The sequence below is a fragment of the Ursus maritimus genome, unplaced genomic scaffold, assembly GCF_017311325.1.
Source record: "Ursus maritimus isolate PB19 unplaced genomic scaffold, ASM1731132v1 scaffold_11, whole genome shotgun sequence".
Taxonomy (NCBI): domain Eukaryota; kingdom Metazoa; phylum Chordata; class Mammalia; order Carnivora; family Ursidae; genus Ursus; species Ursus maritimus.
Window position 1 is genome coordinate 70,249,306 of NW_024423453.1, and position 18,501 is coordinate 70,267,806.

Consider the following 18,501-nt stretch of genomic DNA (forward strand, 5'->3'; position numbering starts at 1 on the left):
TGAAATAACATTATCGTATATTAAATATCATATATGTAATGATTATCTATTAAATACACATATATTAAGAACATGGGTTTCTCTCTTGATTTTCTACTTTGCTTCCTGTAGTTACTTGTTCTTTAATCAGCACCACATTGTTTGAATTATTGTAGCTTTATAATATGTTTTAATATCTTCAAAATCAATACCATTTCCCTATTGTTCAATATTGCTTTGGCTAATTATTTTTTTCTTCTATTCTGAGCTTCAGAATTATTCCATGAAGTTCCCAAAACACCTATTTAGGACTTTGATTGGACTTGTGTTAAATTAGCTAATTAATTAAAGGATATCGACATATTTGTAAATGATTCTTTCAATTTAAAAGCATAGAGTGTCCCCACATCTATTCAGGTTTTCTTTTTATGCACATCAGTAGTGTTTTGGCTTCTTTATCTAAGTCTTGGATTTTTCATCAAGTTTATTCCTAGGTATTTTATACTTTTTTATTACAATTGTAAATGGGATTTTAAAAGTGTATTTTCTGGTGATTATTAATAAGTACTGATTTTGTATGCATTTTATAACAACTCACTTTACTGAATATTAGTCTAGCTGTTTCCAGCTGAGCCTTTTGGATTTCTCACATAGGCAGTCACGTCACTTGCGAAAAGAAAAAAAATAAATAAAAATAATAATAATAAAAAAATAATAATTAAAAGACAGAAAGAAGATAGATGGTTATATTTCTTTTACAGTATTTACACTTCTTTTCTTTTTACTTTCTTATTACTTTGGCTAGGATCTATTCTTGGGTGTATCAACTATACAGTTTTTCCTTCTGGGATTCCACTGGAATCACACACACACACAGACACACACACACCCTGGCTCTTTGGGATATGATCCTACATTCCCCCTCATATTTTCTTTCTCTCTCTCTCTCTCTCTCTCTCTCTCTCTCATTTTTTTGTTTTAAGATTATATTTATTTATTTGAGAGAGAGAGAACACAAACAGGGGGAGGGACAGAAGGAGAGAGAATCCCAAGCAGACTGCCCATGGAGCAAGGAGCCCAATGTGGGGCTTGATCCCAGGACTCTGGGATCATGACCTGAGCCTGAAGGCAGACACTTAACTGACTGAGACACCCAGACGCCCCCTGCCTGCACATTTTAACACCAAACTCAAGGTCTCCCAGATTTGTTACTCCTAATATTCATGGCACCATCACCCACCTAGTTGCCCAAGATAGAATATCAGGGTCATCCTAGACATCTCCCTCTCCCCCATCAGCTCTATCCAGTCACTCCATTCTGTTGATTGAACAGTACAAATGCCTTTTTCTGTCTTCATTACTACTACTTTCATTTTCAAGCTCTTGTGATCTCTCTTCAGAATATCCCAGTTGTCTTTTTTTTGTTCTTCTTCTTTTAGTTTTTTGCTCAGCATTTATCTTGTGCCTTCCCAAAGCACACGCTTAATCATGTCAGTGGTCTATTCAAACAATTTCAGTGAGTCCTGTTGCAAAACAAATTCCAAACAACTTAGGACACTTAATGCTCTCTATCATCTAGTCCTTGTAACCTCTCAACTTCGTCACCTACCATTCCTTATTAGATGCCCCGTGTCTCAGCATACCAAGATTCTTGCCGTTCCCCAAACCTCCCCATTCCTTTGCACAGTCCCTTCCCTTTGCCTACAGAGTCGCTTTCCTGACCCTGCTCATTCTTCAAGATCAAGTTCAAAAGACAACTCTGTGAAGGCTGCCTGGATTCCTGAGGTAGAGAGGTTTAAGCTCCGTCCTCTGTGTCCCCTGAGCACTTGGTAAATGTTCAGACACTTGCACATTGTTCTACCCCTTCAGATGAAGAGGAGCCCTGGCTCTTCTCTATTTACCTTACTCACATCTTACTCTCCCCCTCCCTTCTCATCCTGCATCCTGACCAGTCTGAGTCCCTGTCCACATGAAACCCAGCTACCATCCATTTCATGACTGCACCTGAGCAGTTACAAGCACGCAGATGTGGAATGTAATATTTCCTAGGAACCTTACTACAAACCTATGGTATATTCAATTTCTCACTTTCCGAAATGACTGTCTCACCCTTTCTTCTTTGTCCCCAAACTTCCTATAATCCATCTTCCCCTAATGACCTTGCCTCTAATTCACAGAAGACAGTTTCCTCATTACTCACCATCACATTCTCCAGTTCCCTTGCATCTGAGCCTGTATCCTTTGCATCTACCAGAGGCCAGTCCCTCTACTTTTGCTCTGGATCCTGTCCCCACCCACCTTTCCAGAATCTTGGCTCTTGCAATGATCCCCTTTCTCCTGTCTGTCACTTCTATCTCCCTTTCTCCTGGATCATTTCCACTGGCCTACAGACATGCCTGACTGTCACCTCTCTCTTAAAAGAATAATTAAAATAATTTTTTAAAGATCTCTTGACTCTTCCTTCCCACCTAGTAACAGCTAGTCCATGTCTCAGCTGACCTTACACTAAAATTTCTTTGATCATCTTTACAAACTATCTCCAATTCTGCATCCCCCGTCTCTTCTCCACCCATCCCAAGCAAACCTCAGTCTTTTCTACTCCACCGAAACTGGTCTTGCCAAGTTAGCAGTGTCCCCAGGTTGTCCAATCACATTGTCATATCTGTATCCTCATCTTGCTCTACCCTTCAGCAGCATTCGGCATAGTTGACCACCTCCTCCTTTTCAAAAACTCTTTCTGGCTTAGCTTTCATGATACCTACTCTTCAGGTGTTCCTCCCACCTTCCTGGCTTCACAGTCTCCTTTGCTAGATTCTCTTCTCTTCTAAACATTAGCTGTTCTAGAGAACTCTTTTCTGTTCATGAGACCTCTTTTCTGCTCCATGTCTAACCAACCCAAGAAGAATCTCATTAGCCTATGGATTTAAGGACCATCTATATTTCAATGTCTTCAAAACTTAGATATCCAGTCCTGATCTCTCCTCCAGACTCCAGACTCTGACTTGAATACTTTCAGAAGCATTTCTAACTTAATATGCCTTAAACAGAACTCTCAATATCCCCTTTCAAACAGTCTCCTTGCCAAGTCTTCTATGTCACTAAATAGCACCATTCACCCAGTTGGTCAAGCCAGAAACTCAGGAGACATCCTCAAATTCTCTTCCCACCCCCTCAATGCCCTACTGTCCCATCCATCAGCAAATCCCATTGATTCTACCTAAAAATACTTCCCCAGTCCACCTACGTGCTTCTCTCTCTGTTGTTACCATTCTAGTCCAGTATGCCACCATCCTTCCCTTAGCTACTGCAGCAGTCTCCTGACTGTCCTCCTGGCTCCCTCTCTCACCTCCTGCTAACCATGCATTCTCCACCCAGCCACAAAAAAATAATCTTTGAAAAACAAATCAGAGCGTCTCACTCAGCTGGCTGATACCCTCCATTGGTTCTCCATTGCACGTAGAGTAAAACCCTCCTCCTCACCCTACCACGGCCTACAAAGCCTTCTGTGGCCTGACTCTACCCCCATCCCTCCAACCCAGCTTTGTCCATTCTCCCCCTTGCTCACCCCTAGCCACATGGTATTCTTTCTGTTCCTCAAACCCTCATTCTTTCCCACCTGCAGGCCTTTTGTAGTGGCTATTTCCTCTTCTTGGAATGCTTGCTCCGTCTCAGCCACCCTATTTTTTTTTTCATCAGAGCAGTAATCCCAGTTGGACATTTCCTTGTGGCTTGGGTTTGTTTTTTGAGTTTTTAAAAAATGTGTGTGTCTTCCCTAGAATAAAAGCTTCCTGAAAGTAAGGCTCACACTATCTTGTTCTCTGTTGGATGCCTAGCCCATAGAACAATTTCTAGCACATAGTAGGTGTTCAGTAAATGCTTGTTGAAGGGATGAATGAATCCTAGTATTCCTTGCCACTGGTACCCTTTGACACAGACTAAGTTCTCCTGTGTTTGCCGCATTCATGGATAAGTTGCTCCGACCATACTGCAAACTTCTTGAGAGCAGAAACCCTATTTTAAATTTCTTTTTTCCATCACAGCACCTAGCATGATGCTAGGGACTTCCAGATGCTTAGTAAATATGCTTGCTTGATTTATTCTTCCTCATAAGGGGAAAGCCAAGCTTTTCAGCTGTCTACTTAATAGACTTCATTTCTCTGAGAGTAAACACGTGACACAAGAGGAATGTCACGAGAACAAAGATGGACTGGGTAGGAAGCTACAGAGGTTGGCCAGCCATTCTCGGCTGCAAGGGAGATAAAAGGAGAGACTGCACCTTGCAGTTTTCCTGTCAGAATTCTAGCCATGACGCTACATTTCTTTCTGGTGAATGTGTTACAGGGTGCGACCTACATCCTGGTGATGGTGGACCCAGATGCCCCGAGCAGGTCTTCACCCAAAGCTCAGTTCTGGAGACACTGGCTGGTAACAGATATAAAGGTAAGCAGGCCAGAAGGCACTTTCGGATTCATTTGGGTTTATAGCTGGAGGATTCCTCTTCTGTGCAGTTCTCGGCTTTCACTCAGGAGGGCTGGGAACGCTGAAGAGCAAGGACTTCCGTGTCAGGTTGCCCCCCACACCCAGCTGTCACAGCCCCTTCCAAGTTTTCTTTTTTTTTTTTTTTATAATGATTTTTTATTATATTATGTTAGTCACCATACAGTACATCCCCGGTTTTCGATGTAAGGCTCGATGATTCATTAGTTGTGTATAACACCCAGTGCACCATGCAATATGTGCCCTCCTTACTACCCATCACCGGCCTATCCCATTCCCCCACCCCCCTCCTTCCAAGTTTTCTAACAATTTTGAAAAACATCCAGGATCAGTGGTACACAGGTAAATGGACTCTCAGTATAAACCAGGTGGGGAGAGCCCCAATTTGTAGTGTTTGCTGATTTCTGTAACGTAAATACTTCCATCATGGCCAGTTTTGAGTTCCTGGTGATTTAAGGATTAACTCACAAATTTTCTGAAAATTTAACAGTTGGCTCTAGTGCACCACCACAAGGGGCCTGGATTTGGAGGCCTGGGGGTGATTCTGTGCAGTCCAGGGGGCAGAGCTGGTCAGAGGGCATCCTGCAGGAGCTCCCCCTCCTGATGGGCCGAGGGGCCTGGGGGAGGCATGGTGATTTCCTTTCCTTTGTACAGAAACAGGTGGCCTCCCCTCATCTCTGTCGCTTTGCCACCACGTAATTGTGAAGGACACTGGCTCCTCCCTTCTGGAGTAGGTCTGAGGAACACAAATCTGGTGCATTGTTAACAGGCATTATGTGGGGGAAGAAAAAAAGGTTCTATTCTTAAACAAGTTTTGGAGACTCCAGGTTGCACTGTATTAATCCCATTCTTCACTGAAGGGTTTGTTGTTTGGTTTTTTTTTAGTGCTTTTAATATTCTAATGTACACTGTATAATATGCATTTATTTCCCAACCTCATTTGACTATTGAATCTTGTGTTCACGAGTGCCTGGCCACGCACTTTGGGAAAATCCACGCTAGCTTCAGCCATCGTGCATCTGTGCCTAGAGAGTTCGCGGATGGCCTTCACATGTGTGCAGAGGCATCAAGCCGACAGATAGTAAGAATCCAGAACTAGAAAGACTAAGTCTGGATCTAGGTTTGGCTGGTTCCCAAATCAATGATCACCATTCAGTTGCCAGAAGTCCCTCTGGGCGTTTCATGTTTATCTGTAAAATAGGAACCATGGTACCTCCTCTGTGTGGTTGTCATGATAATCCAGTGAGACAGCATCCCAAGAGCCCTTTGGAAACCATAGTACCACAAGTGTAAGAAGTTTGTGTTTTTCCTCCTACCACTATGGGGCTGAGGAAGGGGTATCGGTGTGAACTAGCCATTGATGCTCGTGAGCAAGGCGGGGGCTCTCACCCAGAGTGGGGGGCTTGGGGAGGAAGCTACCCTGTCAGCCAACCCCGGCCCAGTGACCACAGGCCCTTCACAGGATGCTCAGGTCGACAGCCTATCCTCAGAGGCACTGCTAGCTACAAATGGCCTTGGAAGGGGCCCCCTCCAGGGAGGCTTCTGGCAGCAGCTTCTTGGACAGCCCCTGAGGGAAGGCAGGGCCATTGCTCTGACACACTTCCCTGGCCAAGCACCCTTCGGCCCTGTAAAGAGCCTTGGAAACACCATAAACATACAAAGGGGCAGAGCTGTGGGATTTTCATGCCGTCAGGGCAGGGAGAGGAGCCGAGGGCACAGAAGGGAAAGATGCTGGATCGTACCCCAATCTAGAGCCTTGCCATTTTCTGTACTTGGGATTCCCTGGCAGTCACAAGGGGATGAAGCTCTCAAAAAAACGGGTATTGGTCTGGCTGTCATGTGGAACAGTGCAGCTCCTCACACACCAGGCTGTCCATAAGAGGGTTCTACGGGGCAGTTCTGAGGCAGATTTCAGAAACTGTGGTGGACGGAGTAATTTCAGCATCGAGGGCACCTTGGGGCCACGAGGCTGCCTCTCTTCCAAGCCTGAAGCCCTCCCATCCCGCCCACCCCCTCACCCCGTATGCACTCGGGACAGTTCTCTTGCAGAGGCTTTGTGGCACAGGCATGGGTTCTCAGCAACCCAGCTGAGAAGCAGAGCAGGTGGCAGGTGGCAGCTGTCCGGCAAGATTGCTAAGCCGCAGAGCTTAGCAGGGCCACCTGCCCGGGTGTGGCCCTTAGCCTTCCCGCTCAGACCGGAGGAAGCTTGGGTTTCAGGCACATTTTCACCCACTTTCCCTGATCCTAGGGTCCAGCAGGAAGCAGCAGCTCTCCTCAGCTATATCCACTCAGCCTGCCCACCAGCCCGCAAATCCCTCCAGCTGCATAGCCAATATAAAAACCAGACTCGTTTAAGTCTCTGCTGTGGACCTCAGCCAAAAAAAGGGAAGGCTCTAATCAAACCCAGAAGCCCTTCCTTTGCGTTGGCGTTAGCTGCGGCTGAGTGGGTCTCAGACATTAGCGCATGTTCAAATCCACCGGTAAACGTGTGAAAATGCAGATTCCCAGGCACCACTTCCGTCAGTGTGGAGAGAATGAGTCTCCAGAAGGGAGTTTAGCCAATTGAAGGAAGACCACGGAACTCAGTGTCGGAATGCCTTGGTCATTGCTGTCGTCACCCATCTGTGGAGCAATTTTCAAGTGACAACCACTTCTGACACTTCCTTTTGAACCCCACAATCGCTTTGTGAGCTAGGCATTATCCCCATTTCGTAGGTGGGAAAGTAAAGTCTAGGGGGTTGGCTGATGCAGTCTCTCAGCTAGTGGGTCACAGAGCTGGGTCTTCAGTCCAATCACATGGTCTGGTTCACACCACATCTCTGCTGGCCACTCCGCTGTGGCAAGAGGCATCCCACCGTGCCCTCTCTGTCAGATGGGAAACATAGTCTCTGTGGTTCCCCTACCATTCCAGGGCTCTCTTTCTGGTTCCCTCTTACGGATAGATGCTGCCAGGGAACCTCCCCAGGGAATGGTATCTTGGGCAATCAAATACACTTGGGAAGTATTTCGAACCCTTCAGTAATTTTAACCCTTGATATGTTAGGTTAAAAGTAAGCCCTACCTAGTATCATTACCCTCAGCAGTCAGTGGCCTCAGAAGTAAGGCACACCATAAAGTCACAGCCGACATAGAGTGACGACAGCCCTGTGATTCACAGTGGCCACAGAGGTGGAACCCCAGCTGGTCTTGATATTAAGGGGCCAGGTCTAATTGAGTGGTGGGCAGGGCCACGGCCATGGGAGCCCCTCAGTAAGGACAATTTGGGGACCATCTGTCCAGGTTGAAACAGCAGTCAGTTCTTAGGAATACAGGGAACATCTGTAGTACCCTGCCCCAAAGAGAGGCTGACAGGAGTCGACTATAGAGTGGGATAAAGCTCTGGATAAAGGAAACGTGTACAAAAACTAGAGAAGTCTGCTAGCAGGAACCAGGCATTCACAGTACCCTTTGTTCACTGAATTCAACAAATATGGATTGACCATTGTTTGCAAGTGTAAACGCAAGGACTCTGGAGCCAGACAACTGGGTTCAAATCTGAGTCCATCAGTATAGCTATGTGATCTTTGGGGGCAAGATATACTCAACCTGCGTCTCAATATGCTCACTTGAAAAGTGGGGCTCATCACTGCCGCACACTGTTGTTATTAAGTTCAAATGAGTTTTTAAGTAAAGCGCCTAGAACAGTACCCGGAACACATAGTAAGCTGTATATAATTGTTGGCCATAACGTTATCCTTATTGTTACTAAGTCAGGCACCACACTGGTCCTGGGGCTACAGATGTGCACACAGCAGGGCAAATCTTTGCCTTCCAAGGGCTTCTGCTCTAGGGAGGCAGAGGAAGGAGGCTGCAGCACAGGGCTGGGATTACAGGGGCACCAGGGGCTCTCCCAGGGCGGAACTTCCCACAGCGGTGGGCTCCCATCAGCTCAGGGGCAGGACGAGGCTTCAAAGCTGGCCAGACTACTGCAGGCAGGGACTCCTCGGTAAAGCATGCTGTCCTTCTCCGCCCCCTCTTTGAAAAATCTCTCATTGAACAAAAGAGATTTCGAAAAGAGCACTGACAACTAACATCTCTCTCCCCTCAGTGCCATGTCCTCGGCTTTTTCTTTAAGATGTTTTTCAGTTCTGATTCAATCTAACTAATAATCTTCATGCTAAAGCCTAATTAAGATATCAATTAATTTGCATCATTCATTTCAGAAGAAAAGCTTATTGGTTCATCCTCTATTTGTCTCTGAAATCAGCGCTCAGAGCTTTTCATGCAGATATTTTCATTAGACTTTTTATTGTTAATGGGAATATTGAACACAGGAAGATGGTATATTAATACCTTCCACAAAGAATATCATGATTGGTGACAAAGAACACTAAGAACAATTAAGGAGACAAGAGTACCTTTTTTCTTCCAAAAAAGAAAATCTTCCTAGAAACCGTCAATGATTCTAAAATTTGCCCTGAATATCTTTTTTGTTTTAAGAAAGAAAGCAAAACGGCAAGTTCACGTTTCCCTTTCATTCGGTGCCCTCAGCCTTGGGCAGCTGTAAGCGCAGCCAGTTCTGGGTGGGATTAAAAGGACCTCTAAGAGTCCATTATTCTGTCCACTTTTCTATAAGGGTTGAATTTTTCCATGATGAGAAGTTGTTTTTTTAAAGGACCCCTAGGTGTGTTAGGTGAAAAAGATAAATGGGAAACCAAATAAACAGGGCAAGGATCTTAGCCCCTTGCTTTCCAGTGATGCGGTTGGCACATGTCGGGACACTTCTGCCTGAATGATTGGTCCCACTCCTGAGTGATCTCAAGAAAGTTACTTGACCTCTCTGAGACTGCGGCTTCTTGTCTGTAAAACTGACACAAATCCTTACGCTTCAGGGTTGCAACAGGAAAAGGAAATTACATATGCAAAGAGGGGGAGCCTCCCTAGAGAAAGGCTCTATAGAAAACAGCAAATTTATCCTGTTCCTAACCAGTTGAGCAGCGGATCCTGTGGAAATTTAAATATACTGTGTGCGCACACGTGTGTGTGTGTGTGTGTGTAATACTGGAGTATTATATATATTCTGATATTATATATACTATGCAATATATATATTCAATATCTATGCTCAGAAGCAAGCTAATGATAACAGAAGAATAAACAATCTTTAATCAGGACCACAAGTTCAGATGAAGAGATCAAACCAAGGAAATGGGATTAATTAATTAATTTCTTTATTTAGACCTGTATTTTTAGTTTTTCTGCTCTTTGTGCACGTGTCCATACATTCTTTGCCCTGTACTGTGAGGGTCCATTAATTTAAGTCATGAACACCAGGAAGGCATGGCTTCTGCCCCCTAAAGAGCTACAGGCCATAGAGGGCTTTGCGTGATGGCGACAGTGCAGGGGGGGTCTGGTTGTAAAGCAGACTTGTACAAGGCCACCCTGAAGGGGGAGGGACCAGGCCTGTACTTTTGGGTCAGATGGACCAGGGGAGGCTCCAGGCTTTGGCACTTTCACATGGGAATTTCTGAGCCTCAGTTTCTTCGTCAAGAAAATGGGCATGATAATAATATCTCCTTTCCAGTGTTCAAGGAGATTAAGGCTCCTGACTGAACAGAATAGTAGGACCTTGGTAAATGTGATTCTCTCCCCTACAACCCCCAACTTGGAGATTTGACCACAGCAGCCACTTATAACTTAGCAACTTCCCTTAGGCTTTTGGACTCATGCTTTGCAAAGTAAGAATTCTAGACAATGAAACAAGCCTTGCTGTAAAAACAGCTCATCCTTTTGCCTTTCAAGTCCAGGTGGGTTCAGGCCCAGCTTTCAGGATCCGCTTTCCTGGAGGCACTAGGAGTTGGGGCAGGGGGATGGGTTCCCTCATTCAGCCTTTGGGAATTGCCCTGTGCCCCCTTGGACCAGACCACAGCCAGGGCAGGGGGCTGGGCTGCCAGGGCCGGTCAGGCCTGGAGTGTGCTCACCCCATCAGGACTGCAGTCTTCCCGGACACTTTCCATCTGTCTTTTTAATGCAAGCCAGCACCCGCTCGCCATTTCCTTATCACTCACAGTCCCCACCTTGCTGTCATTGTCCCACCCCAGAGATGCCTTCGTTCCCATTCAAAATAATTTAAATAAAATGTTGCTACAAAGTGGAATATTATCTTTTGATGAATGTTTTTAAAGCCCTTTAGGTTTTCATGGTAATTTGCGGTGTAAAATTATTTGGAGATAAGAGCCAAATTAGCTCTCGTATGCTGAGGTCGCTGTGTCCTGTTATCCATGTGAGCAGTGTTTAAATATAATCAGCCCTCAGACTAATGCAGCATAATTGTTCATTTGAAATAGCTTTTTTTACTCCATTCAATGAGTCATTAAAATATTCAAGGGATAATGCAGTGAATTGGAAATGAATTTATCATATTATCCCATACATACTGGAGTGCTTCAGGTAACTAAGGAGAGAGAGAGAGAGAGAATGAATATAATGTGTACAAACAGGAAAGGGGCCAGGATAGACAGGAACATGGTCAACAAAGCTCGTCAGTTGGTTTTTGGAAACTGTGTATAGAGAGGCTGACCGGGAGGGTGGGAAAAAAAAGGAAAGTGCTGTTCTTCGAAGAGCTCGTGCGCGCGCACTCCCTCTCTCCCTCCCTCTCTCTCTCCCTCCCTCTGTCTCAGCACTCTGAGAGTCTGTGCTCCACCACAGCTCCACTGTTAACTTATTTTTATCAAATATGTTTATATCAGAAAGTCGTTATGGAAACCAATTCTGCCATCCAGGAGAATTCCTGGATCAGGCAGAAAATTCTCTCTCTCTCTCCACCCCCCGCCCCCCGTCCTCTCTCGCCCTCCCCCAACCCTGTCACATACACACACACACACACACATACACACACACAATCACACACACTCACACACACATACGCACCCCTCCCTCACACACACACATGGATGCCCCAAAAAGAACAGCAACGTCTTGCCCACCCAATTCTGAACACAGCTCTGACAGGGACAGAGGGTGGTTCCCCTCCATGGCACTCCATAAAAATGGATAAGCCCAAGACAGACACCCTGCCCTGACACACGGAACCTGGAGTTGTCACTGTCTACTGGCCTCGGGCCCCCTCCCCTGAGCACATGCTCTTCGGAAGAAACAAAGGAGGGGCTGGTGGCAGCATATTCGAGGGATCCTTCCCTGATTTCAGGAGAGTTCTATTAGTGTGCACTGTTCATACCACACCTGGAAGAGTGTCTTCCGTTCTGGCCACAGTATTTTAGGAAAGATCGTGAGCAGCATGAGGAAAGTAACCAAAGCGAGGAGGCTGTGTAAACACTATGTCAGGTGAGCAGGACCTGAAAGAGGTAGGGATGGTTAGCCTGCTGGAATAGGACAGGAAGGCATAACAACTGCCTTTAAAAATTCTTTGAAGATTTCCTTAAAAATTTGAAGAAATCTAATTAGAAAGCAGGGACGATCCTGCTGTGCTTCACTGGGCAGAATTAGAATGAATGGGTGAAATTTACATGGAAGTAAATTGTGGCTCCATAGAAGAAAGGACTTTCTAAGAATTTGAACTGCCTAAGAACTGAGCATATACTCCACAGAGGAGGGAGCTTCTTATCATGTGTACTTATTCATGGTGACCCAGGGAATTCCCCCAGTGCATGGAAGCCTGAAGCAGGTGACTTGTTGGATGTTTCCACCTGCATATGTCCTCTCCTGGCTAGAAACACTCTTCTTATAGCTTATATTCATGTAACATATTAACAACAGCAGTAATAATTAAAGAAGGAAGGGGGCACCTGGGTGGCTCAGTCAGTTAAGTGTCCAACTCTTGGTTTTGGCTCAGGTCATGCTCTCAGGGTCGTGGGATGGAGCCCTGTGTCGAGCTCTGTGCTGGGCATGGAGCCTGCTTGAGATTCTCTCTCTCCCTCTCCCTCTGCCCCTACCCCCCCATGCTCGCTCGTGCCCTCTCTCTCAAAAAAAGTAAATAAACAAAATAAAGAAGGAAGAATAGAAAGAGAAAAAGGAAAGAGAAGAGGGAAAAAGAAAATCTGAAGAAACACTTGCTCACTTAGCATGTGGTTTGGGGCACTGTGCTTTACATGAATATCTCATTGAGTCTTAACAAAAGCCAGAAGAGGAAGGTAATAAAGACACGAAAAGAAGGCCTCAAGGGACTGAGCCACTTGCCCAAGATCTCAGCTACCAAGTGGATGATTGGGATTTGAATCCAGAGCCTAGACATGTGCTCATGATGCCGTATTTCCTCTTCAGAGTGGCCCCCGTATGACAGCTTCCGTCAGGGCCAGGTATGGCCGCTAAGAGTGCCAGTGTGAGTGCTGTGGTTTGAGCTTCCTGGCCCTCTACCATCTGCCTCTGCCCATGGCCGCACCCCCTCAGTCAGAGCACGGCCCTGACTCTGGGCTTTGGACTGCAGCACAGACCCAGGAAGTTGATCCTCTGGCTTACTGGGAAGCAGATTATTTACGTGCCCAAGTCTGTCCCCTCATTTGTGAAAGGATACTAGCATCGACCTTGCAGGAACACTGCGAAGACTCAGTGGGATAAGTTGTGTGGCACGAACAGCGCCTTCCCTGCTAGCGCCCTCCGTCCTCCGCAGGAAGCTTGGAAAGTCAGGGGCGAACAGCGCTCCCAAAAGGTCAGGCACGGCCTGGCCGGGAGAATGAGCGGTCTGCTGGTTACCAGTGAAAAGAGCTCGAGGAAAAAGGACAATGCAAGCATAGCACTTAACAGTGAGGTGTTGGGACCAGCTACTTAATCGGCACTGTGCTCAGCACTGTGGCCATAAAATAATATTAATAGATTATAGACAGATAGGTTTTTGATAAATAAATGTTAGAAAATTTAAAATGTGATTTTTTTCCCGCTACTCAGAAGAACAAGGCTAATGTGTAGGAAATAGAGAGTAGAACTCAAGGGGTATGGTGTCAACTCTAACTGGACTCTTGAGACTCAGCTATAAAAGACTCCTCCTTCAAGGCTCAGCTCCCGATACCTCCAGCTTTGTCCTTCTTCACTTTGTTATTATTTATGGGTCTCTTCTCCTGACTAGACCATGAGTTCCCGGAGAGGAAAATTGTATCTTATTACATCCCCAGCATTTACTAAAAACCCAGAAGGCCCTTAGTAAATGTTGGTTCAATCAATTAATGAAGGCATGAATAAGAGAATGAAGGAAGGAAGACTGGATGGATGGGTGGATGGATAGTAGTTGGGTAGGAGGAGGATAGATATGACAAATTCGCAGTGGAGATAGAAGTTGAGCTGGGCATTCAATTATGAGCAGGCCTGGAAAAGTCAGAGGCTACCAGAGACTGCATTCCAGGAAGGGAGCAGAATAACTAAATGTGGGGCGCCTGGGTGGCGCAGTCGGGTAAGCATCTGCCTTCGGCTCAGGTCATTATCCCGGGACCCTGGGATCGAGCCCCACATGGGGCTCCGTGCTCAGTGGGGAGCCTGCTTCTCCCTCTGCCTGCCACTCCCCCTGCTTGTGCTTTCTCTCTCTCTCTCTGACAAGTAAATAAATAAAGTCTTTAAAAAAATAACTAAATGCTCAGACGTTTGAATGGGGTAGGAAAAAAGAAGAATCATAAACATAAAAGCCAAGACGTCTGAGTTAATTAAAGCCCTTATCACTTCTCTCTTGATTATTATTGCAAAAGCCTGCTAACTGGTCCCCCTTCTACAATCCCAACCCCTCCAAAGTTATCTATTTTTCTAAAATCCAAATATGATCATGTTACTTCACTAGTTGAAGCCCTGCAGTGATTCCTCAGTATCTCCTGTCTGGCCAGCGTGTTATTCAAGGCCTCTGAGGCTCTGGCCCCTGCCCCGCCAGCCCCCGTGGTGCCCCTACTGAACTGCTTGTGGTATCTCACACCTTCTGTGGTCCCAGGCCTCAAGGGACCATGCTTGCTGTGTCCTCTCTCCCTAGGAAGCCTTTCTGCAATCTGCAAACAATTACTTGCCTTGCAGGAGTTAATATCCTCATGAGTTAAGACCTTCAAAGTCCAGAAAGTCCTTAGATTTATGATCACAAAGTCACTTCCAGAAATAGGATAGGAAAATGTAAATTCCCGAATTTAGGCTGGTAAGTGTGATATCAATCCGCATCAAAATTCCACACCGATTTAATAATGTCTGAGACAACACAGAAAATAGTGAACACTGGGAGTCAGCATAGGTTCACTAAAAACAAGTCACACCTCCCCACTCAGATTTCTTTGTTGATCAAATCACTGATCCAGTGGACCTCCACAGTACAGCTTGACTGACCAAGGCATTAGACCAAGTCAATCTGGGTAAACTTGTTGGCAAGGAAGGGAAATATGGCTTTGATGACTATTGTGCTAGGTGGGTTTGTGGCTTGTTAACAGTTCCTGAAGAGTGTTTACCAATCACTGTCACCCACAAGGGTGGTCCCTGGTGACACAGCACGGGACTCTTGCATGGGCCCTACGTTGTTTGATATCTTTATAGATAGCAGGCTCGCCAGATTCGTAGATCACACAAAGTTTCAAGGAATTGCTGGTATGATGACTGACACAAGACAGTTAATTTTAATGAATTGGAAGGATGGGCCTACATTGAAAGACTTAAATTTAACAGGGGTTAATCTGAACTTCTGTATTTAGGTTCTGAATCAATTGCACAAGTACAAAATGTGGAATATCTGGCATGGCAGGAGTTCATGAGGAAAAAGGATCAAAGGAGTTTTAGTTAATTTTTAAGCTAATCTTAAGCTAATAATAGAATGTCAAACCATAATGCAGGAATTAAGAACGTTAATGTAATCTTTGATCACGTCGATGGAAGTAAAGGCTTTTAGATCATTGAAGATTATAATTTCCCTTTTCTGCATCAGTCAGACCACCTCTGTTCACTCAGTCATTCCTTCACTCATTCATTCATTCAGCGTATGTTCAGCACATCTTAGGCAATAGTTTTCATTCAGGTGCTGCAGATCAAAAGTTTGTAAAGTCAAGTCCCTTCCAGGGAAGAGCAACCTGTCTGGTGAGAGGAGCAGAGGAATAAATCAATGACTACATACAGTACAGAGTGGGAGTGTCAGGGTGGAGTTAGGTCCCAAGAACCTGGAAGGAGAGGGGGTGGGCTCCACAGAGGAGGGAGGTGACTCTTTTAGCAGAGTAGAAATTGGGCAGGTGAACAGTGAGGAGAGGGCACATAGGCAGAAGAAGTAGCAAGAGAGAAGGTCCCGGGACAGGAATGAAGATCCTGGGACAGGAACAGGCTGGATAGGTTCCAGAAACAGGAAGAAGGCCAGTGCAGCTGGAGCAGAGTGATCAAAGGGAAATGCACAGGAGGTGAGCAGTGAGGGAGGCTGTGAAGGACAGAGGGTCTTAACCTTGATCACTCCCTGGTTAGAATCACCTGGGCGGCTACACTCCAGGCCACCTAGATCAGAACCCCTGAAAGCAGAACCCAGGCACCATTTCTGTTAAGATTTCCCAGGTGATACAAATGTGCGTCTGGGTCAGGGATTGGGAAACGGGAGTCGCTAGTCAAGGAGTATAAAGTTTCAGTGACACAAAATGAGTAAGTTCTGAAGATTAAAACTGTACACTTAAAAATGTGTTAAGAGGGTAAATCTCATGTTGAGTGTTCTCAACACAATTTTAAAAAGGAAAAAAGAAAATTGAAGGAAAAACAACGTGCATCTGGGATTGAGAATTATTGTCACAAGGCTTTGTGTCCTGTCCTAGGCAGGGAGTTTGGCACATAGCTATTGGAGGGCTTTAAAAAGAGGATGAAAACTGCTTTGTCTTTTTAATTCTTACTTATTTAAGTAATCTCTACACCCAACATGGGGCTCAAACCCACAACCCCGAGATCAAGAGTAGCGTGCTCTTCCGACTGAGCCAGCCGGGCACTCCTGCTTTGTGTCTTTTTTTTTTTTTTTTTTTAGATTTTACTTATTTATTTGAGAGACAGAGGGAGAGAGCACAGAGGCAGAAGGAGAAACAGACTTCTCGCTGAGCAGAGAGCCAGATGCAGGGCTAGATCCCAGGACCCCGGGATCATGACCTAAGCCGAAGGCAGATGCTTAACCAACTGAGCCACCCAGGCACTCCCTGCTTTGTGTCTTTCAAAGATCACTCTGACTGCTGTGTAGGGTGGCAGCAGGGTGGCCACAAGAGGCCATTTCACTCCTTTGGGAGAGATGAGGGTGGCTTGCACCAAGGGGACAGCAGTGGGCACGGAGAGGACAGCTCTGGGGTCTCTTTGAGGTTAAGAGCCTAATGGACTTGCCAGTAGATTAGACATGGGTGGGTGAAGGATGGTCCAAGGGTGGCGCCTAGATTTGGGGCCTGAGCAAACAGGAGCGGTCATTTACTGAAGTGGAAAATACTGGAGGAGGGGCGGGTTGGAGTGCAAGGCAGGGGGTAGCGGATGGGAGGATCTGAAGTTCTGTCTCAGACAGTTAATTCTGCGATGCTCTTAGATCTTCACTGGAGATTTCAAGTAGGAGACTGAAATGAGGCTGGAAGTCAGGGGAGATGCCAGGAGAGGAGGCCTGACTTTGGGATACATCCGGGGTGTTGGTCACCACGGGGCCTTTAAAGGCTGTCCCTTGAGGAGGGGGATGACTAAGTTGTCTTTGGAGATGTTCAAGAAGAAGCCATCTGCCAGAGATTGGGCAAAAGGTTGGACACATTGGCTCTAGGCTGCTTCCTCCAGCTCTCAGCTGCTGGGATTTCATAAAAGAGCCTGACACCCGCCTGCGTAGAGCCGAGCGCAGAGAGGCAGTGAGGCCAGGGCTGTGGAGGCACCGTGGAGGCCGTGAGAAGTTGGTTCTATTTAGCAGGAAACCGTGTGACTCTGAGAGGAGCTTGGGACTCAGAGACCAGTGTGCTGGGCCCCTTGCTAGCTGGATGACACTGCTCCGGGTCTGCCCCTCCGTGGGACTCTGCTGTCTTGCTGAGCAAGCTAGGTAGATTTGGACCGTCACATCCAGCTCTGAGCATCTAATTCTGAGACCTTTCTTTCTGTCAAAACGTTGTTCATATGTACACCGCATACCCCTGGGTCTCTGAACACGTAAAACAAGCTACAAGTTCCGAGCAGTTCCCTGTGCACGTGCTCTCCCGTCAGCAGAGTGTTTTCAGAGTGCCGGAGAGAGTGGCATTGGAGGGCCGGAGAGAGTGGCATTGGAGGGAAGACGTGGAAGCTGCGCCAATTTGTTGTTAAAGGTAAATCGTTTGCTGCAGCTTTATGATTAGCAACGCCTGCCCTGGAACCTACTTCCCTAGTGATTTTCAACCCACAGCTGGAACTGGTGTCAGGACAGTGTTGCAAACGTCAGTAACAGACCTTAGAGGACCAGAGTGGGCCAGGTAGCAGGGAGAGGCCTGCACAGCTCTGGTTTAGGAGAAGGGTAGCTACAGCCTGCGTATCAACTGGAGGAAGACGAGCCCGTGGCAGGAGGCCTGCTGGGGGTGGCTGCAGGAATCCAGTCATGCCAGGGTGAGCAGTAGGCCTTGAGTAGTGGGCAGTAGGCTGCAGGGGGGAGGTGCTGGTGTTCCTCATGCTCTCCTGCCAGCCGCAGCCCAGGAAGACATGGTGGAGTCGGTGTGGGGCGATCAGAGACCGAGGGGCAGGAGAGAGCAACCTCGCCACCACCACCCCCTGTACCCCAAACCACCCCCACAACCTCCCCCCTCAGCAGTGGGCTGTGTTGCTCCCCAGAAAGATGAGGAGGAGGAAACCACAATCCAGAGCATTCTGGAAGAATCGGGGACTCCTCTTGGGTATAGAGGAGGGGCTGCAGGGAAGGACTTAAATAGGGTGGAAGAACAGACCCCCAGAGCTCCTTGGGCTGCTGCCCTGTCAAGCCCTTGGCTAAGAATTAGCTCTTTCCTTTCAAAGAGGGTGGAAGTCACTGTTTTCTTGTCTCAGTTGATGAACAGATTCTGGGTGGCAGGAGTCACCATAGAAACAGGTGCTATCTTAAGCAAATGAGCCTTATTAACCTTAAGAGTGGTGGAGTTTTCACAAGAT

The 18,501-nt window shown here is 46.5% G+C and overlaps 1 protein-coding gene across 1 annotated transcript in view; it reads left to right on the plus strand.

Annotated features, from left to right (window-relative positions):
- The window catches only part of PEBP4 (phosphatidylethanolamine binding protein 4), a 242,361-nt gene that overhangs the window by 143,107 nt on the left and 80,753 nt on the right, over positions 1 to 18,501 (plus strand). Inside the window, exon 4 of the mRNA XM_008702074.2 lies at positions 4,321 to 4,419. Within this exon, the coding sequence (XP_008700296.2) occupies positions 4,321 to 4,419 (99 nt within the window). The remainder of the gene's footprint in view (positions 1 to 4,320; positions 4,420 to 18,501) is intronic.